General features: G+C 38.4%; 1 protein-coding gene across 1 annotated transcript; it reads left to right on the plus strand.

The window, feature by feature from the left end:
- The first annotated feature begins 2,080 nt into the window (after positions 1–2,080).
- LOC110922826 (protein PLANT CADMIUM RESISTANCE 4) lies at positions 2,081–3,444 on the plus strand. The gene is made up of 4 exons (XM_022167028.2): positions 2,081–2,582; positions 2,663–2,734; positions 2,811–3,023; positions 3,133–3,444. Exons 1-4 carry the CDS (start codon positions 2,117–2,119, stop codon positions 3,213–3,215), a joined length of 834 nt encoding a protein of 277 aa, XP_022022720.1. The 5' UTR covers positions 2,081–2,116; the 3' UTR covers positions 3,216–3,444.
- The last annotated feature ends 19,991 nt before the right edge of the window (positions 3,445–23,435 follow it).

The raw sequence follows: 23,435 nt of genomic DNA on the forward strand, positions 1-23,435 counted from the left end.
TCGCCATTTGCAACGCTTTTCAGGTTAGGTGGTCGTACGGTTTCGAGTAGAATTCAAAGTCTTTTCTCCCATTGTTTATTCCGCATAATCTTGACCAATTCCCGGTTCTCATGCATACGTTGAGCCCCTAGGTCGCGTATGTCTTGAATGCGCTGGTTCATCTCCGAAAACGCATTAGTCAAGCCGGATCCCACCGACGATGACTATGTCCTCCTCGATCTTGCACCGCTTCTTCTACCGGGTGGTCGTGCTAGCTCTTCCGTCAGCTCATCCGCCCCTTCATCCCCGGTGAATAATGGATTAACATCGTTTAAGTCGGTATTTCGAGCGTCGGACGTTGGTGTTTCAGGTTCAACCGACTCGGTGGTTTTCGATCTCTTTGACGACCTTTTATTTGCCGATCGACCCAAGAAATTTTTACCGTGGTAGGGACGTTGGCCCATTTGGAGCTATTACGAAGAATTTGCCAACACTTCAAGTAGGGGAAATTCCCTTGAGTGGCTTGGCCCGCATACTGTCCTCGTCGTTCTGGCCACTTTTCCATCCGTTTTTTACCTGTTGGTAAAGTGATTGAAAATTTGTACACTTTTTGTTGATATCGGTCCACTTGCCCGATATTGAATTCGGTAGCTGGTAGTTCTCCCCCTACCCATGAACCCCAAAAATAGTTCTTGGATTGTCTCCAAAACACGTGTTTATTTTGCTTGTTTGCTAAAAATGATACAAAAAAACTAATACAAACTTTAACAACAAAACCCTTTAAAAAGTTTTAAAAATATTACCAATTTCGGGGTCTTCTGACATGTCTAGCCAAGCTCGAGTTCTCGGTTTTCTTTTTATGGTTGCATGTGGTTTTGTTCTTTTGCGCCTCCTCTTCTATCGGGTGTGGCTCCGTTTGTGTATCCGGGACGAAGTCAGGCTCGTGTAGTGGCGAGCCGAAGGCTTGAAACAACCCGAAACCCTCCCATGTTGTGATTCGGGTTCTAACCATATAGATTTTGGTACCATGAGAGGGGTTGGTTCAATAGGTTGATGAAGCCGGTTTGTTTTTTATTGTACTCAACAAACCCGGATCTGTAGGGGGTGGGTCGAGTGGGAACCGAAGAAACGGGTTGGCTAGGATTGGTCGTTTGGTTCGTGTCCGCACTGAAACACGGAGGAACAAAACCGCGATTGTAGGGATACATGGTATAAAAAAACAAGATTTTTTTTTATAAAATAAAGAGAGAGTGGATGGTGGTAGAGAGTATAGGTTTTCAAAAAAAAAAAAAAAAAAAAAAAAGAGGTGAAAAGGTTGTATTTATATAGAAATTTAAGGAATTAATTTTTTTTCTAATAAAGTGACCGTTCAACGGTTGGATGTATTGAAAATAGGACAACGGGTGGCGTGATGATTTTCGCGAATAATCAAAATTTAAACCCCATAGCGCTGACTGTAATGGTGTTATCGGACGCTATGATCGTCTCCAGCGCCATATCACGTCTCATTACAAAATTTTCATCAACTCATTATAGCCATTGATTTATCTTGGTTAAAAAGTTTAGTTTTATTACAGTTTCTAGGATTTTCAAACTTTTTATTAAAACGTAGGGAGATATATATAAATATGTATTCAATTACCAGTGAATAAGAGAATTTTAAGATATTTTCAAACTTTTTATTAAAACGTAGTAATTTTAGTTTTAATAATTCGAGTTTGATTCAAAAAGCAATCTGGGATTCTTTTAAAGTTAATTCCTGCACGACTTTGTAAAACCGAGTTTGTATTAATTAGCTGGAATTCTTTTTTTTAGAGATAGAAGCACCCACCCCTGCACGACTCACTCCTTCCATCCTTCCTGTATGCATTTGAAATATCCTAAAAATGCCACTTGTGTAAATAAAAGGAAAAGCAAAGTATTGTATAAAAGAAGTCGATATCCAACTTGCAGAATGCCAACGAAGAGCTTCGTTGGTCAACTCCTAATTGTAATGGTAGGAAAGTCAACTTTGTCCATGAAAGAAAGAAAGAAAGACAGATGTTCACACCCACCCACGGTTATTAATTTCTATAAAACCACCACAATTCATTGAAACCAATTAATACAAACGGTGAGTGTGTGTGTGGAACTGAAAATGGGACGTCTCGAAGCTAATCCACCTACTCAATCCTCGGATGGGTACCCTAACCACCATGACAACCCACTATCATCACCCCATGAAGATGCTGTTAATTATACGGCTGATAATAGCAACATTCGCTCTTACGTACCGGAAAAAATGCCCCAACCTGAAGCTTACCCCCCTCCTCAACCTGTTCAGTATCCTCCTCAGCCACAGCCTGTCCAATATCCTCCTCAGCAACAGCCACAGCCACAGCCACAGCCTGTCCAATATCCTCCTCAGCCACAGCCACAGCCAGTCCAGTTTCCACCTCAGCAGACTACTCAAAGTTACGACTATGCCCACTCAAATGCTCAGCCGTATCAAACACCTCCTGTGAGTGCACAAGGGATTGCCGTGGGAAGTCAATACCTTGCTCCAACTCAGGAATGGAGCAAGACAAATGGTCTCTTTGACTGTGCTGAAGATCCTGAAAACGGTATTTTTCATTTCTAATAATATCATCAAACAAACAAACCCATACAGTCAATCACTAAATAATTTTTTTTTATTTGGCAGCCATCATAACCGCTTGTTTCCCCTGCATCACCTTCGGACAGATTGCAGAGGTTGTCGACAACGGCCAGACTTGTAAGCAAGCTATCTTATTCATCCAATCCAAATAGATTTTAATTATTAATTGTGTTACTAATACCTTTCATTTTAGCGTGCACCACGAGCGGACTTCTGTACTGTCTAATCGCTTCATTTATTGGCATTCCATGCATCATGTCATGCGGGTATCGCACCAAAATCAGGAACCGATACGGGTTGATGGAGACACCAGCACCAGACTGGGTCACGCACTTCTTTTGTGAGTGGTGTGCCCTTTGTCAAGAATACCGGGAGCTCAAAGCCCGAGGCTTGGACCCTGCTATAGGTATATATATGCATTCATGTTCATGTTCATCTCCTCTTATAAATAATAAATAATAAATAAATTAATTCATGTTGAGTTAACCTAGCTCATTTGTGATCAATGACTTCAGGGTGGCAAGGAAATATGATGAGGAACCAACAAATGCAGCAGTATACCACAATGACTCCTCCGACCAACCAAACAATGATGTGATTTCAGGGAGCTTATAATAATAATATTATTATTATTATTATTTTGAGAAAGGTGATATATTAAAAAACTCAACCAAGCTGCTCAAGAAATAATATTATTATTAACTGTTGCTATTTCTGGAATCGTTCATTGTGTATCCCTTGCTTTTTCTTATTCATACGTGTTTGTAATATCTATTTCTTTTGTATAATACTTGAGGTTTTTATTTACAGACATGCCTCTAATTAAATATGTTTAAAAATCTCCAAACAAAATGTACTTTCAAATAACAAACGGGATCAGGAGAAAACGCTCAAAAGTGTGAGAATGGTGAGAACGCTTCCTGGCCTAACACGTGTCCCTCGTCATAAAGAAGGGCGGAGGGGCTTTTTTGTCTTTTCATTCTTCTTTTATTTCCCAACGCGGTATAATATTTTATGGCGTCTAAGTTTTTTTTGACGTTAGTTGTATTTTTTAAACTTTTTGGCGTTGAATTAATTGTTTTTGTGTCACATATACAATTTTTTTAGCGTTATAGAGTTTTCTGGTTAATTTTTTTGGCGTTATGGCGTTTTGTATAATAATTCACTACGAGTCTTGAATATTTGCATAAGATTACAATAAGACCAATTTTTTTTTGGCGTTTAGTGAATTTTTTGGCGTTTAATACCCTTTTAAAAGGTGTTTTGCCAGCAGTTGTTCTCCCAGTTTTCATACTTCTAGCTTTTTTATGTTTGTAGTTTTTGGCGTTTTATATAATAATGTTATTTTATTTATAGAGAATTAGTTGACAAATCAACATATAACTTGATATCAAAACAATATAAAATGAAATCTAAAATAATAAAAAATGGTAATCTAATTTCTCTTCGGAATCTTCACTGTCATCAGCCTCTATCTTCTTGAATTTGTTTTGGCGTTTTGAACCTTTTTTTGAATACTTTAGCTAGATGCCAACTTTCCTACATAAACCCCGTCTTTTTCAGAAGAAGCTGCTTAGTGGCATCCTGTTTTTTGGTGTGATATTCTTGTTTGGCGGCATGTCATTGAAGATCAACTCTTGCTTGATGCTATTTGTAATAATGGAGTCTAAAATAGCATTTTACACTTTAGTTGAACCCTTTCTTCCATGCCTATAATCATCAAGAACAAAGCTCACATGATGGCATATCACTGTCATCAATCTCTTTTTTTTTATGAATATTTGTCCATCTCATCCAGCAAAATATTATTGAGTTAACCCTCTCAGAAAAAGGATCCATTTCAGTGAAAGCTTTGACATTTGTGGCGTTTTAAAGGGAGTGGTTTCTAGAGGATATGGTGTTTTGTGTTTTTCTAGGTGTGATTAATTTCATTGTGTATAGACCCCTCTCTTATAGGAGTTTTTTGGCGCGTAGTTTAGGCGGGACTTTTTATTGTAATAAATGATAGTAATAAAGTAACTGTCTTTTCAGTTACTGTATTTTGTATTTACTGTGTTGATCAGCTTTTGTCAGTTTTATAGGTTATAGACCTCCCATCTTCTAAGTTTGGCGTTTTTTTTAAATGGTCTTATGCAGCCCAACATGACAAAATACAATAACGGAGTAAATAAATTAGTAAGGAGGAAAAATATTGTTTGTTATTTATGGCGTTTTGTTAGGGTTAACCATTTTTAGTATTATTTTGGCATTTTGCTAAAAAAGATAGTAATGTATCATTTAATTATCTTTAAAAAAAGAAGATTACATAGAAGAAAAAAAGAGGAAAAAAAAAATTAAAATCCTTCGTCAGAAGGTACTTTATCTGATAGTATCCATCACTTGTGTCATCTTCTTCCTCCTCAGAGTCTTCATCTTGATCTTCATCCATGTCATCACATTCACCTTCATCAGCTTCTTGTTCCTGAAGATTCTAAAGCCTCCACCTGAACATGTCTTGCACTAACTCCAATTTTGAGTATATTTCTGTGTTGGTACAAGTGGCGTTATGCAATTCTTCCATGAAACCCAGTCGCTGCTTTGTCATGATGGTCTCTAGCCAGTAGACTTCCTGCTCTCCGCTGTCGTATGTAACCGTCACGATGTCTGTTTCATCATCAAAACGCCATGATGTCATGACAGGGTCTGGCTTCACATCTCCTTTGGTTGGTCCAAATTTTCTGGTTAATGCTCTCATAAGCATATGCGTTTCATGGCATTCGTTGTTTAGCGCGATGCCAATGGATAAGATTTGCCTCTGTATCTGTTCTTCCATCTTTAGAATTGCCCTGACCGTCTTAACATTGATGTGTGTAAAATGCAACATATAAATCACATCAATTAAGGCATAAAACTAACCCTTTTTAAGTACTAATGTTGGAAAAAGAGTGTTTTTGTCTTTCTTTTGTATTTTCAGGATGAAATGAGCTCAAATTCACAAAAGAAGCAAAAAGACAACTAATTCTAGCATAAATACAAGAAAAAGAATAAAAGTAGACTGCCCGGACCCTCAACGGCATCCTCCAAGGCAAAGAAGAGAAAGCAGAAGACTGAACACGCCCCGTGTCCAGCGGACACGGGGCCGTGCCCAAGAAGCAGCATAAAAGACAAACCTATAGAAGCTTCCATTGCCCACCACGGGGCCGTGTCCAGTGAGCACGGGGGCGTGGTGAAAGTACAGCAGGCGCATTAGTTGTAATTGCGAATTACAATTAATGAGGAGAGAGAGTGTCAGACGGGCACGGGGGCGTGTCCAGCGGACACGGGGCCGTGCCCAGCCTTCTGTTCAGCCTATAAATAGGAGTGCTTGGTTTCATTCCATCTCATCCCTTAGCACACCACCTCTCTCACACTTCATCCACCACCCACCACCACCATAACACCATCATCCACCACCATCATCCATTGTCCATCGTAGAGTGTGTGAGTCGTCTCGGGATCCAAGATTGATCGTAAGAGTTCTTGACAATCAAGGCCATGTTTGCCTAAGTCTCTTACAACACTTGGTGAAGACAAGTGTTTAGTATAATACTTTTTATTTTTAATCTTTTGCACTTTTTATTTGGTTCTGTATTAATGACTTTAATAACTAGTTACTTATGTTGAAGGTGATCTTTCCTTATCGTTTGTCCGTGGTGTCTTGGCGTTATTTTACTGTCTATATAAAATAAAAGATTTTCACCATTCATATCTCCACGGTCTATATGGAGGTATGTTGGCTACCTGGTCGGGGGTTAAGGGAACGGTTTGGTAAAGGTCTTGCCCTTGTTCAGCGTTTAGAGGTCCTGCTTGGGACCTAGGTCAAATTTAGTAGGATCTCCTTCAATGCCCATAGGTATTGGATGGCGGGGATCCAAACTCTTTGACCCCCTCATAAGTTAACTACTATTAATACTATAACCCGACTATTTAGGACTGTATCCCTGCTGACTCAGACTACTTAGCCGAGGGTAACGTCACCGCCAAAAGCAGGGCCTACCACAATTTGCATTAATAACTTAATTCATTATCTTTCAATAATCCGACCCTTTAGGATTGTATCCTTGCTGACTCAAACTACTGGGTTGAGGGTAACGTCGCCTTCAAAAGAGGGGCCTACTACAATAACTAAGATAATCTCTTAAACAAGTGCAAAAGTGCGAAAATAATCAAAGGTTATACTAATACACGTGTCGGATCCAAGTGATTCATCTTGTCTATCTGTTTTTATTTTATTTTATTTTTCAGCATTTAGTTAGTTTTTATTTTCTTAGATTAAAACATTTTTCTCACTTTTTGATTTGATTAGACGTTGAGGATAAACCGGTATTAAAAGCTCTTGTGTCCTTGGACGACCTCGGTATCTTACCAACACTATACTACGTCCACGATGGGTGCACTTGCCCATATGTGTGTTTAGTGTTAGTAAATATCGTGTTTTTATAAATTTAAAACTTGGCTAAAAGTGTAAAAAGGGCTTAAATAAACATCTAAAATATATAGCACTACACACGCATCAACATACACTCTCCTTCTGTTGTCAAAATGGAGGATGTATCGCCTGATTCCCAAAGTGTATCTCCATGAAACGATTGTTGCCATTTTTGGTGTTTTGCTTAAGTTGGCCTTTTTGGTTAACGATTTTTTTTTTCAGAAAATGGATAGATTGAAGTGATTATGGAAGCTATGGTTTACGTTTGTTTATATAATGATGTTTTGGCGCGTAATTTAGGAGGGAATTTCTTCTAATAAATGTTAATAACTGAAATTCAGTTATTTTGTGTTGTTTCATCTTCCTGTAATATTCAATGCGTTTTACTTTTAATTTTTGGCGTTTTGTTTTTAATGGCGTTTTACTTTTTTATGGCGTTTTATCATTTGACGCCGTTTTGAATATGAGGGGTAAAAGACTCTTTTACCCTTAATGAAGCGCGTCCCACCTAATAATGTTGATGTTATTTACGAAAACGCCACCGCGCAATCTAGTCCATGGATTGTTTTGATCGGACGATCCATAATCGTTCTCACCGTTCTCACACTTTTCACCGTTTTCTCCAAATCCTGACCCTATATATATATATATATACATATATATATATATATATATATATATATATATATATATATATAGGATCCGATTCAAGAGAGAACCAAGTTGAGTTGTGAAAACCATAAGAACCATTTTTGGCCAATCAAAGAAAGCCACATCATTTCATCATATGATCAATGGGGGAGGTTAATTTGGTAATTTTATCTCTTTTTTATAGGGGACTGTTGCATTGTTCCCTTTCAATCAGTTGCAATTTTACTTTCATAAAGACAAGTAGGATGATTAGAGAAACACTCTTTCAATCAACAATCCCAATACAGATTTTCCTCCCATTTCCCTTAATATATTCGATGCTTCCTTCTTCTCTGCATTATATCACAACCCATGCTCATCTACCCTCAAACAACTCACCCCATGTCTCAGAGCCAACCAAACGCCGGTGACGGCGATCTCGCCGGAGATACACCTTCTTCTTTGCAGTTATCTCATACCACACTATTCCATCAACCCACAACTCACACCATGTCTCAGAGCCCCCGCCCGCCGATGATGGCCATCCTATTGGAGATACTCTGTTCTCCGGTCTTCATCACTTTCTTGGAACAATAGTAGACGATCCGATCTTCGACCAAACTCGAAGGCTTGTTAGCAGCCAAATATCACCTAAAGCACCTACCATGGTGAATGTTGAACATGGCTCATCTTCGTTCTGAATCAGTACTCCTTCAAACCCAGTGATTCAAGTCAATGAAAACGGTAATATATCTCTGTCAAACATCGTTATTTGTTTTAAATTCCTTTTTTTGTGATTTCTGTTTTGAAGTTCTGGTCGTTAAAACCCCTAAATTGTCATCTGTGTTGTAAACCCCCTAGATGGATAACTTCGATTAACAGTTCCACTCGTTAATGTTGATGTGTTTTTTGTAGTGGTCGAGTTGCTTTAAGATTGTTTTAAGGGTTGCATTTTTTCAACCACTCTGTCTTTGTTCAGTTTTTCCAACTAAATTAAAACATGTTTTTTTCTCTTTTTTTTGTGTCTCTGAGTTTACATTTTAAAAATATATCATGGTGTGATGCGAAAAAAAAAAAACCGAAAAAGTTGAATGCAATTTCTTACTTTTAGTTGCTACAAAGCTATTTTTCATTCTAAAGGTGTAATGATCTGTATGCTTTTGGGGTTTTTGACATGTAGAGCGTGGCCAGCAATGCGAAGAGGAATGCCCTTCCTGGTTCACCCCCAACGGCACGCGTTACTGGATGTTGTATGCCCCACTCCACCTTAGGCCACAACTGACTGCTGTGTTCCAGAAATGGCAGGACGTAGTTGAGATGTATGATAGGTACGCTGTGAAGTGCGGGTTTTCGATTAGGATCAGAACCATTAAGAGGAAGCATGGAGCCATCACGCATCGTTACCTTTTGTACGCGAACCATGGAAAACCACAGCTGAAAAGGAAGTTTTACACGCTGGATAACACTTCTTTAAAGATTAGGCAGTCCACATTCCGGGTTTGCGACAACAAAGCTTGTATCTGTGTCAAGTTTCTTCAGCTCTCTGTGGGTGTTGTATGTAACAACCCGACTTTACGGGTCATTAGTTATCATTGTCTTTCACACGTAAACGCTTGTACTCCCGAGATTTCGATTAACGCTAAGGGTTTAAACTATACGTTTAGCGCATTTTCAAACACATATTACAACGCTTATTCAAAACGCAGTTATCGCATTCAAACACGATTTTATAACACTTACTATTTAAATGCATGTTATCGCATTTTACATCGCTTGTTTACACTCAACGCAAACTCGAAACGCGGACTTATTTATGTTATGTGTGTGTTATTTGTGTGATTATTTGTTTACATGTTATGTGGTTATCAACACAACGCTTATACGATCAAACACTCTCTCACAACTCGATTAAACGCAATGCAACGCTTAATGCACGAAACAAAAGTTGAAACACTAACGAATGCAACCCGGCTGTCCGAATGGACATCCGATCGAATGGATATCCGCCCGGATGACCATCCGACCGGATGGCCATTCGACCGGACGGCCATCTGACCGAACACTACATCGCGCACCGACTTAACTCTCCACTCTCACTCTATAAATACCGTCGTACACCCTCCTTTCTCTGATTTGACACTTCCATCCGCTCACACGCACTCAAGTCGCTCTCAGACACTTTTGATCACGATTCAAGAGTATTTCGTAAGTATTTCTCCACAAATCTTGCACAATCATCATCTCTAATCACTTCTACATCATCTTCTTCATCAAAATCACACACAAACACTAACTTTTTCCCTAAAATCACTGATTTGGACCTCTTGAAGGTGGTTTCCACCCGTTTTGCTCCGGCAAACGGTAAAGGAACACCATTTGATTGAGAATGGTTCTAGATCTGAACGATTTCACACTATTCAACTTAAACACAACAAGATTTCAACACCATTTCATTTGTTATGACCTTTTCTTCACTTTTCTACTCAAAACTGATGGAATCTGGACTCATTCACACTCTCTACTTGTTCCTTAGTTGAGAGCCGGCTTGAAAACGAGTTTCCACCAGAGAGATGACCGATTAACGGGTTGAACATGGATCTTCATCAAGAACAGTAAGTTTGACCGAATGGGCTGAGACCATCTGATCGAATGAGCTAGGCTTGGTGTATTCCCGTTGTTTGACACGTCATCACGCCGTCTCTGTTAAACTTCAAATTTTTATTGAAAAACTTGGGTAAAATTTTCAAATAATGGACTTCTCACTTGAATGGCCATCCGATCGGATGACCATCCACTTGGATGACCTATGTGACACCCCAGGAAAACCAGGAAACCACGCAACTTAACTAGCTTCCTCAGTAACCATGTGCTAAATTTCGGGACGAAATTTTCTTAACAGGGGGAGAATGTGACAACTCTCATAATTACATGTATCCGTACGATTTATTAATTTTAATTAAAGTACTTGATGACTGTGTTGAATTACTTAACTGCTTTCTGATTACTGCGTCATACTTACATGTGCTTGTTAACATACTAGTCTTGTGCAGAAAACTGACTAAATAGTCCTGTATGCTTTCCTGAGAGTTGGAAATTAAAAGTGTTACAAAAAGATATATAAAAGACACTTTACGGAATAATTAAACACTTTAACGAACCGGTATCTAACTGAACAACCGGACATTACCCGGGACACCAAAATATTGCAAGAAACATTGTTTAATTATTTCTTGGCTTGTCATGATCCCCGTACACCATAACACCCACTAAATTCCCTACTAACTAACATATGTAACAAGATACTTGAACTAGAACTAGTATTTACCAACTAACATCAAAAATTTACATCCAACCCCCCCCTACCCGAATTCAGTCACCATAGGACCCACAAGATATCCCCACCATACTTCATATCTTGTATCTAGATTTCCTTCTAATTTTATATTGGATTGGTTACTTGATCTTGTAAACAAAATATTAAGAAGATATCTTTATAAAAATGGCACTAGATCATCACCATCATTTCACAAAATTCACACCATCACTCCCTCACCTCACTCTCTCCCTCTCGGCCACACCTTGACCGCCACCACCTCCACCATATCACCACCACAATCTTCCATTTTCAAGATTCATTCAAGGTTAGAAGGTGATTCAAGGAAGCTTGCAACTTGTGGAACTTCAAGGAGCTTTGTTTCTTGCTTTTCACCATCATTTTCTCCACCATTTTCACTAGAGATCTTCCCTATAAGCTAGTTGTAAGTCTTTGATCTACCTTAGTTTACTTCCATTTTGAGTAGTTAAAAGTTGTGGTAAGATTAGTATGTTTAAAATACTAAAGAACAAGAACTAAGAAGATGAACATAAAGCTTTACATAAAGTTTACATAAGGATGAATCATGAAGATGAAATGTTGTTAGTAGGATGTTGTAGTGAACATGTTGTTGATTGTATGATGATTCTTGGTTGTGTGATGTTAATCACCATATGGAGATTGTTAAATGATGTTTGGAAACATGATTTAACAAGACTAGGAAGGTGATTACTAATATGAGAAATAATCATCTTCTAGTTAAATATGAACTTGATGAAAATAATTTTCTTGAAATATAAGTAAACAAAATAAGTTGGTGATCATGTAGATCCGGGTTCTACAAAAGACTTTTCTAAATAAACAAAGTTCAAGAATCGACTTTTGGAAAAATCATGACTTGTACATACACTTACACCATTTTTGGAAATGAAATAAGTGTAGAAACATTTTTATTTACAAGAAGAGTTCAAAAGATTAATCTTTGTAAAAATTGTTTACAAGTTGTAAACACTACACACTTTCAAGAAAATGATTTTTAAAGAAATAAATACGCTTTGGAAGGTAACTAGACCCACTAAACACCTTACCAAGTTACTACGTATTTTTTACGAAAACTCAAGTTCATGTTACTACGTAGAGTGCATTGTTTTTACACTTGGTGAATGTAATATTGTTTAGTGAATGATTGATGATTGTTGAATAATTTTTTGGAAAAGAAAATGATATGCTTAATAGCATGGACACCTCCATTTACAAATGAAACTCTGGCGAAATTTTCTAAAAAATTCCAACACTTAGAAAATATTTTTCTAAACAAGCGTTACAAGTATATTTTATAACTTGTGTTTCGAATATAAACTTCGCCATAATTTTTGTAACAAAATACAAAGTGTCGGAGGTTGGTTTTTGTAAATAAAAATGGGTAAATATATATTTAGAATATAAATCTTATACTAGAACACTTGTGTGGATACTTGTTTATTTTGTGAGATAGTTATATTATTTTAGGGTAAAATAATATAACTTAACGAAGTACCGTGTCACTAGAATTATGTGGTATGTGATAGAAGTAGTGTTGGTGCATTCATCTGTCGTCTTCGTCTTATGTCGAGTCTCGGTTTCGTTGCAGATTTGAACAAAGATTATGTCATCATCTTTGATGATGACATCATAATAGATGACATCATCATAATATATCATCATCCTTGCAAACAGTAAACGACAAGAAACAATTGGATTTGAAATTGATTTTGAGTTGGCAGTTTGAAGTTACTTGACCATTTGAAGGCCAATGAGATGCTTCCATTTGAAAGGTCCAATTACATGAAGGTTTCGCTTCAACATGAATTAAAGGTTTCGCTTGAAGACAAAATTGAGGTTTCGCTTGAACATTAATTTGAAAGTTTCGCTTGAAGGGTCATGTATGTTCAAGCGAAACATGTGTAGTATATATAGGAGAGTTGAATTGTCATTTGTAATAGAATTTCTGAAGTGATACCGAGGTGCTGCCGGTATTTCCTTTGACTGTAAACATTGTAAAATCAATATACAAGAGGATTAACGTGTGAATCAAGCTGTTTTTACATCTGTTTCTTAGTTTCCGCCTCTGAAACAGATTTGAGCTCTTCCGAACGACTCGTTTAGGTCACAATCCGATCCTACAATTGGTATCAGAGCTCAGGAGGAAGAGATTTCGCAAAAACAGCTCGTTTTCATCACCTTTTCTGTTTCTACACCATTCTTTTTCAAAAATTAAAATTTTTCACGGATAAAATCGGCTCAAATTCACACATCTTGTGCTTAATCATGTATTAACAAAACCTGGAAAGTTTCATCATTAAAATCGATCTAAAACTTGATTTTTTCGGTGGTTTCGCTTGAAATTCGTTCGATATTTGCTGACATCATCTGGCTTTCGCTTGAAATGTGGTGGTGTTTGAAGCGAAACATCGGCTTTCGCTTGAAATTGACCTGTTCCGCTTGAAAGTACATCGGGTTGTGTGTATATTGATTTGTGTGAACACATTTAACGAGGGTGTCAGGTTTGCATGTGAATATAAGTTGTGCAAGTGATTATACAAGTTTCAAAGTTGTGCATGTGAACATATTAAAAAAAACTAGTTCTTGTCGGCCATCAAGTTTGTTTGTACACTTCATTTCTATAGTCGGTCCAATCAAGTAAATGAGCATGTGATCAAACGGTCCAATATTTTGTCAGTTTAGTGATTGTATCGGTCCAATCATTTGATAATGAATATCAAATATGATGGCTACATGTGATCAGCTTAAAAATGGTGGCCCATGCAGGTCTTGTATTTGACGGCCCAATCATAGTACTTTCGGTATCATAATTGTCGGCCATATTTTGACAAAACTTAATCGGTTCATTCATTATTTTGTTTGAATATTACGTTGCGGCCCAATCAGAGTCAATACACATTTAATATTGCCGGTTGCATGTTATACATATTAAAGGCCCATGTGATCATTCGGCCCAATCAGAGTCAATACACATTTATAAGGTTACATGAAAGATTGTAGTTCATTGTCGTTTAGTGCATTTAATAGAGTAGTGGGTTGAATGAGGTTAAGTCACAGCTGGTAACTTTCGAAGAAATTAAAAAAAATTGGTTTTGTAAGTGAACCGGGCCGAAGTTTCATTGTTTGACATTTGGGCCTAGAATTTGTGATTGATATTGGGCAAATAATTGATTTGCGATCTTTATTGAATCAACTTGTAATTGGGCTGGAAGAACATTCATATTGAAAATTAGTGGGTTGATTGATATATTACCAGTTTGTGTGAGGCCCATTGATTTCTCTGGTATACAAGTCTCGGCCTAATAGAATCAAGTCTCGGATCATTGAAGTTGGTCAAAACAAGTTTGGAAGTAAGTCATATTGTGTAGTGAGTTTTGGGACAGTTTGCTCCAAATTCAAGTCACATCAGTCTTATTCGCACAAGGTCGCTTGAAATTGATTTACTTTGTTTGAGAAATTAATCAGTCATTTGAATTCAAACTTGGTCAAGATTGTGTGATTTAGTGAGGTCATTGGAAAAAGATCGCTTGAATTTGATCCGGGTCATAGCAATCCGCACAGCGTGTCAACCTTCAGTCCGCACAGAATATTCACCAGTTCGAGTACCAGTTCGTTTCTAATAATTGATAAGTCTTTAATCTGATCATTTTGTTTGTGTGTTGTCAGGTATTTCCCGAAGTATCATCTGACTATTGAAACATGGCTGAAGAGTTCTACAATGCGTGCGCGACACTCGTTGCCCCTGTAACCGCTGCTGAAGCTTTGTATAATGAGAATGAGACTGGAACTCATCAAAAACCACCGAAACTCATGTACATTGAAGATTTTCAGGGTTGGAAAAAAGATTCGAGACTGGGTTCAAGCTTACAGATTCAATGCATGGTGTTCATTGCTAAAAGATTATGAGAAACCAAAGAATGAACGTGGATTAGAGAAGGGTTTTAATGATTTTACAGAAGCTGACAAGTTGAAATACACAAGTGAGAAGATGATGATCAGCATCCTTCAGCAAGCTGTTAAAGAAGATATTTATGTGTTACTTCAACATAACGGAACAGCTAGATCCATCTGGGAGGCTTTGATTCAGAAATTCAGAGGGAGTGCTGATATGATCAAAAACAAAAAGGCATTATTGAAGAAATCGTTTGACATGTTTACAGCTTTCGACCATGAAACTACAAAACAAACCATTGACAGGTATTGTCATCTGGTATTGGAAATGGGTAGGTTGGACATCAAGAAAGAGGATGATGAGTGGGTCGATAAGCTAGCTGAGGCTTTACCCCAACAGAAGTGGGGAACTTATCTGTTGATTGTAAAACACATGAGGAAGTCTCAAGATATGAATCTGGCACAGTTTATTCAGAAAATTGAAGAGCATGAGTTGGATATCCAGAAAAAAGCAAAAGTTGAAGAAAGTTCAACAAAGGAAGCTGAAGGACAGAAAGCTGAAAAAGAATCTGATGAACCAGTGACTGAGAAAGAAGTTGAAAAAATAGTGGAGGTCGAGAAACTTGTTGAAGTTGAAAAGAATGTCGAAGTTGAAAAGATAGTTGAAAAGGTGGTTGAAGTTACTAAGCCTTGTGAGAAATGTTCAGAATCTTGCAAAGAGTGTAATGAAAAAGATAAAAAGATTGTCGACTTAGAGAAGATTAAGGAAGATTTACTGTCAGATGTGAAGTACGTGAAAGAGTCATACGATGTATTGAACAGGACAGTTGACAGTTTAAAAAGAACGAATGTAGAAATTGAAAAGGCAAATGATAAAATGAGTGCAACTTTGATGACAAAGCAAAGTGTCATAAATGATTACATTGAAGATTGTGCAAATTTGAAGAAGGAGTTGGAACTTGAGAGAATCGAGAGTGAAAGGATCAACCGATTACTTTTGAGTTATACTACTTGTGATTATCTGATTGATCGTATTTATCCTACTGTCGCAGGTCTTGAAGCTTTCAAGAAGAAAGAAAAAGAAGAGGATACTGGTAAGAAACCAAGTGTCAAGTATAACAGATGTCCGCCTCCTATCTTTGAGAGTTATTCCCCCAGGAAACCAAATGAGGAACGGGTAGACAAGGCTCTAAACATCAAATTAAAGTCTGAAATCACTGATGAATTACCAGACAATATTGATGTTACATTCACAGCGTCTGACACTGATCATGAGTCTGAGTTAGTTAAGAGAGTTGTCGATCAGGTGTTGGATATGGATGAAGAGTCAAAGTCGGAGTCTAAATCAGATAGTTCGAGTTCGTCTGAGAAGAGTCCGAGTTCACTGGTTAAAAGGGTTTACAATAAAGAATTCCTGTTATCAAAATCTAATTTGAATGACGAATCAATCAAAGTAGCATATACATTGAATGATTCAGACAAATTATATTCTGATGAGGAATTTCCAATAAGAAGTGTCAAAACTGAAATGATCAAACAGGTTTTCAAATTAACAGAAATTAATATTTCTGAAATAAAAGATGTAAATCTTACTGAAAAACCTAAAAAGTACACTTCAAGGGTCCAACAGAGATTGAACAAGAAAAAGGGTTACGGTTATGGTTATAATTTCCAAAAGAAATCAAAACATAATGGTAATCTCAAAAAGAAAGGTCTTGGTTTCAATTCTTCAGAAAATTATAAAAATCAGAAAACTTATAAACCAAAAACAAAATTTGTTTCAGGAGGAAGTTCAGAGGATGAACAGAAGAAACCGTTCTGGAAACAGTCAAATCAAGAGTTTCTTGCTGAAGTAAAGAAGAATGTGAGAAAATCTACTCAAAGAGTTGACAGAAGAACTTGTTTCAAATGCCAAGAAGTTGGACACATAGCTTGGAATTGTCCCAAGACCAACTACCAAAAATAGGGAGTTTCTTCTAATCTGTTTGGAGAAAGACTTGTGTTGATAAGAAAGAACAATCTGTAAAAATTGTTAAAAAGTTTGAAAATTCTACCTCTGAGGAAGGAGAAAGTTCAAAAAGGTTTTACAAAAGAAGAGGTGATTTAAGTAAACAAAAATGGGTTGTTAAATCTGAGAGTAATTCTGACAATGAATCTGATTCCATAAAATCAGAGGAGTCATTGGTTGATAAAAAGATTGTGAATTCCGTTCCAGTGGTGAACGATGAGAATTTTCCATCACTGTCAAAAGAAAATTTGATGAAAAAAGTTGCAAAGGTTGAGATCTCAAATCAATTCTTCGCTGATAAAGGAGAATTTGATGTTGATAAGGCTTTCAACGGGAAAGTCAAACACATTTTTGGGAAGATGGTTGATAAGAAGGTAAAGGGTGCTAAAGAATTTTATAAATCAAAATGTTGGTGGGACAGATGTGTTCCAAAGTCACCCAAGGCTGGTGAGGCTTGGGTGGACATTATGTTTGAGTAAAACACCGGAATTGCCGGAGATCCCAAGTTTATATCGTGGATCAGGAATCGGCATCTTTCGTGTAAATGTGTGTTTGTGAAATAGTCCTTCAACCTAGATTGGGATCTGGATACGGGAGTATATTCAAGTAGTGGGACACACGGATAAGTTTTAGTTTCTAAAACATTAATATCGTATCTCGGATCAGTTGAACGTTGTGTGAAAATTTAAGTGGACCAGTATACTGACAATCTAGGTAAATTGTTTAGAACTTAAAATGAAAAACAAGCTTAACAGTGTTGGTGATTTGTCTCATAAGCTGATATGATCCTCTTACACAAACTCTCAAAAAATAATGTTTGTAAATATTTCTTTACTGCATTTTATTTCTCTTATGTCAAAAATCCAAAAAGATTTTCAGTGTGTTTTAGCATAAATTTTTGAAAAAATTCAAAAAGATTTTCGACAACTGGTATTGAAAAGTTGATCTTCAAAATTCCGAGTGCTAAACATGATGAACAGATGGTTTGGGAGAATGTGTTGTTTTGAAAAATTTATATGTCTTCAAGTGGTTTATCAAAGATTAACATTGTAAAATCATTCTTTGAATGTATAATTTCTGCAAGTGATTTATTAGATGATGAGATTATTTTTACAAGTTATCATCAGAAAATTTATTGTGAGGTAGAGGATGTGCAGGTTTCTAAGAGATAGAGATCCAGGTTCCGATACCTGAAGACTTTGTGATTCCAACATGCCAGACTGCGATCCCAGCATATCGAAAGGGGGAGTCTGAAGACATCTGAGTAGAGATTGTTTGTGGAAGAGTCTGTTGGTGATGATGAAAAGAGAAGAGAAAGATTTGAGGATGCTTACACTGTGAGATATTTCAGAGAGTGTTCAGACTGATAAAGACTGAAGACGTTGAAGACTCGACACTTAAGACTCGTCAATATCTGAGGGGGAGTCTGTTGGTGCATTCATCTGTCGTCTTCGTCTTATGTCGAGTCTCGGTTTCGTTTGAAAGGTCCAATGAGATGCTTCCATTTGAAAGGTCCAATTACATGAAGGTTTCGCTTCAACATGAATTAAAGCTTTCGCTTGAAGACAAGATTGAGGTTTCGCTTGAACATTAATTTGAAAGTTTCGCATGAAGGGTCATGTATGTTCAAGCGAAACATGTGTAGTATATATAGGAGAGTTGAATTGTCATTTGTAATAGAATTTCTGAAGTGATACCGAGGTGCTGCCGGTATTTCCTTTGACTGTAAACATTGTAAAATCAATATACAAGAGGATTAACGTGTGAATCAAGCTGTTTTTATATCTGTTTCTTAGTTTCCGCCTCTGAAACAGATTTGAGCTCTTCTAAACGACTCGTTTAGGTCACAATCCGATCCTACAAGTAGTGAGTAGATAAACCGTACGTAGGATACGTGTTATGCATGAGAAACTGATTGTTATCTGTACTTTATTAGGACGTGCTTGATTTCCTGATTATTTGAGTAATTAATCTAACCGAGTAAACCAAGGCGAGTTTACACACTTTCTACAAGGCATGGGATTCCCGGTGGTTTGGGAATGGGTTAAAGAATTAAAACGGAACCTACATATCCTCCTTGGGTAGGATATGTACCGCCATCCTCCTTGGGTAGGATGCCAATATAAATCCTGCGTGTTCTCCTTGGGTAGAATACGTACGTTCGTCCTCCTTGGGTAGGACAACAACCTTAAAACTTACTAGACAAAACTCTATCATTAAGTCCCTCATTATATATCAACTTAATCGCCGAGGCCAATGGCGAGCGGGTCATTAGTTAATAGCGCTATTAGGTTTAACAAACCTCACACCGTGTCGTTCGGACGGGCGTGTACTAATGGACTATGGCAAACTGTCAATGATGATAGACCTTGACGTAGGGCACAACTATTGTTCCTCAGTTGTCGATATCATAACGGTCTAGTGGTTCACATGGGAAGCCCCCACTAAATATGGTTTGGGAAAAGAGAAATTTGGTTAAACATATTTTCAACTATGGGGTAACCCCCACGGCAAGTAAGCCAACTAAACAAAAACTATGTTTTCGGAAACAACTTAAAACTAAACAACCAATCGTGAACTCACTCAACTTTGTTGTTGACTCGTTGTTACATGCTTTACAGGTCGCTAGATGCTTATGGAGCTTGCACGAGGAGGAGGTCGTTGTGGGATATGGACTGATTATGTCCCGTGTTAAACGTTTAATCTTTATAAACTTATTAAACTTACGTATCAGACTTTAAACTTATGAACTATGGAACTTATGTTTTGGTTTTACGTTTTACGCTTCCGTTGTTAACTTAAAGTTGGTTACGTCCTTTTGGTCACCAATTGGATTGTGGTTGGTTTTATTTACTTGGTTACGTTGTTCAATATGTTTGGTGGCTCGATCCTGGTCATGTCACGCCTCCACGCGGTGATACTCCGCATGGTGGATTTTGGGGGTGTGACAACCTGACATTTTATTATCTACTATTTAAACGCTTTTAATTGGACTTCGAGTTTTAACGATTTACAAACAAACACACTCATTTGAATGGCCATCCGTTCGAATGGTCATCTGCCCGGATGACCATCCGTTCGGATTATACCCATTTGTTCGGATCACCATTCGAGCACTCAACCATCCGACACTCTGTTTACGCACTGTTCAACGCTCTGCTCAAAGACTTATGCTTCTGTTCACGGGCTAACTCAACGCGCTCCCTTCAATCCAATTAAGTTTATGTTTACTTGATAAACACACACAATGAGTATACTCGAACCCATTTTTGTTTAACACACTTTTGGGTGTTACATACGTTCTATATCAAAACACAACACACAACGCAAACACTTTACAACGCTAACCGCCCCCGCATGCTATACGTGATCTATGAATGCTTGTACTATGCTTATACAGTGTTACACTATACCGCCTCTAGCAACGATAGTACTATAGTTTGGACTCAGCACCTATCGTGGACAGGGGTTGCTAGGGATCACACCACTTTACTTCACGTGTTCGCTGAACATGTGTCACGCATACTCTATAACGCAGTCTCGTGGTTAAGTTATGAACATTGTTCGATAGTTACATGCTTCGCCCGTTACGTGTTACATGATGGTTATGCGTAAACGCTTTTACTACTATATGCTATGCAAACTTGTGTACTCACCTTTACATTTTATGTATTGACTTTATTTTGACGTATGCGACAGGTTGATGAAATCTTTTGCGGAATCAAGATAGGCAATCTAGAAACTACACTAATAGAAATCTAGGTTGTTGGAATTGTTTTGTTTGAGAGAAACTCGTTATCTGTAATAATTACTTGTTGAATATTTATTCGTTAGTATGGGATGATGAACCTTTAAAAATATTGCAAATGAATAGTTGTTATGGATTCTCTTGAGCAATCTGGTTCGCCTAGTGTCGCGCCCCGATATTTCCGCCATCGGGTGGGGTGTGACAGATTGGTATCAGAGCCATAACTATAGGGAATTAGGTCAAGTCGTCTAGGGTTGACCTAGTCTTTAGTCTAAGTACCAACAGACCGTTCGTGTAGACCAAGTAGGGGTTTCCTACGAACCTACTTTTGTTACTCTCGTTCAAACTCGCAAAAACTATATCTTCGTGCGGACCCGTATACTACAGCTTCGCACGAAGGCGGCCTTTCCTAAGGTCGAAAACTATTTTTGCCTTTCCTACGGCTGACACAATACACACGTTTTCGAAAACACTCGCATAACACAACCGAGTGATTGGGTCGAGATTAGGTGTGAAAACCAAGAACTCTCGATAAGATCACTCACTCTACGCGTATTTTACTCTTAGCACGAGAATCTTCGTTGGGTTAGGAGTGACATCCATATCTCGACGAAATTCTCCATCTCTATCTCGTGGTTTTGCCATACTTATAGGAATGAAGTTGTTAAGTTAGGGGTGAAACCCACATCTTAATGACCAGTTCCACTCCCTACTTCGATTTTACAAATCTCACCAAAATGTCGACGGTTCCAATAATTCGAGTCCCGTAATAACTGGAAGGATGAGTGTCGTTCACCGTGTTTCGGTGAGAGCACAGTCTATAAGGCCAAAGCGTGTACTCAAGGTCATTGCGAATAGTTGGATCACTCTGGGTAGTCGATGCCTAAAACCCAAGGCACACACTCTATTTTATACGAAGCCTGCAATTGCCGATTTTACGCATTTATTGATTTTATGTGTTTATATGTTTTTATGCTTCGATTTTGGAGATTATACGCTTTTCCGCTCCTCGCATTTCTAAACGCGCACAACTCGCACAGCTACCGAATCTCAAACGCTAACTAATCGCAGACAAACTAAGAACTCTCGTACGCTATACCCCTTGCAATGCTACTCGCTACGCTACTCGCTATCTCTCGCAACTCTCGCACGCGCTATACGCAAACTAGAGATCAGGTTTTGAAAGGTGAATACGTGCAAAATATATAGGTGAATACATGTAAAATATGTAGGTGAATACGTGCAAAATATGTGCTTACGTGGATTACGTGCTCATACGTGCTTATGTGTATACGTGCTTACGTGGTATTTGTGCCTACGTGTCTATATGTTTATGTGCCTACGTGTTCCTGAACTTTATGGAGTAATAATAATAATAAAGGATGTTTTTACGAACGCTAAACTTTTTAAACTAAACCCGATATAATCGAATCTCGTCTAAATCATATGACGATGTCTGCTGCAGAACTTGCACTCGACAATGTCGTCATTTGGTTCTCATACTCAACGTGTTGCCCGTCGAAACCATGCTGACAAGCGTATCGCTTCACTGGTAGCCAAGGAAATGGCTAAAGTCATACCTCAGGTTGTCAGTGAGATCAACGAGGTCAGTAGCAAGTCCTCTGTTGAATCAAAGAGCGACTCTCCAAAAGCGCCTTTCAGCTTTAAGCTCTAGGCCTGCGGTCCTGCTAACTTCAATGGTGAAGACGGACCCAGTGCTATGTTCCAGTGGTTTGACTCTATCAAAGTCACCTTCAGGTAAAGCGGATGCCGAGAAAATCTGCGTACTATTAATGCTACTGGAGTCTTTCAGTCCAGGGCTCTGGATTGGTGGACTACTGAGCGCAACAGGCGCGGTAATGATGCAGCTTATGGCCTATCATGGGAAGAACTCAGGGAGCTTATGATGAAAGAGTTATGTCCTCCTCATCAGGTTCAAAAGCTGGAGAATGAATTCTGGCATATCAAACAAGAAGGAGGTGCCAACGCTGGTCTCACCGCTTGCTTCAAGCAGCTCAGTATTATCTTTCCTAGTCTGGTGGCAACACCTGATATGACAATCAAGAAATACATTCGAGCTCTACTCGACTGTGTAGCTGATTTTGTTCAAGCTGCAAAACCTGCTACTATTGAGGAAACCTACCAACTCGCAGCTGAGATCAACGATAAGTGAGTCTTAGTTTGGTATTTCAAAACCTCAACCAAGAGCCTCAATCAAGCAACTGCTACTCCCGCTACCGACACTGCAGCATCACAAGTTTCAAAGTCTTCACATCAGAATCGCAAGTGAAAGGGTAACCACAACAAGAACTATGCTACTACCGCCGCTCCTCTCAACGTTGTCCCCGTACAACCCAGCAACCAGAACCACCAAGCACCTGTTACTAACGCACCGCCTGCTAAGCGTGCGTATACTAGTATCCATCCTATGTGCCTAACTTGCACCTACCATCACCCTGTAGGGATAAATTGTCGTTTCTGTGCCAACTGCAACATCTATGGGCACTTCACTGCTCACTGCCATTCAGGCCACGTCAACAAGCTGCTCAAGCTCCTCCAGCACCACCAGCTCAACCCCTTGCTCTCCAGGGTAACCAAGCAGCTCCTGCGCCCGCTGTTCATGCACGAGCTTGCTGCTCCTATGGTGACCCGAATCATTTTGCTAACGCCTGCCCTCTCCGCATTGTGAAACAGGAACCACAGCAGCAACCACCGCAGTAGCAACCACCGCAGCAGCAA

Source organism: Helianthus annuus, chromosome 17, assembly GCF_002127325.2.
Source record: "Helianthus annuus cultivar XRQ/B chromosome 17, HanXRQr2.0-SUNRISE, whole genome shotgun sequence".
Taxonomy (NCBI): Eukaryota; Viridiplantae; Streptophyta; class Magnoliopsida; order Asterales; family Asteraceae; genus Helianthus; species Helianthus annuus.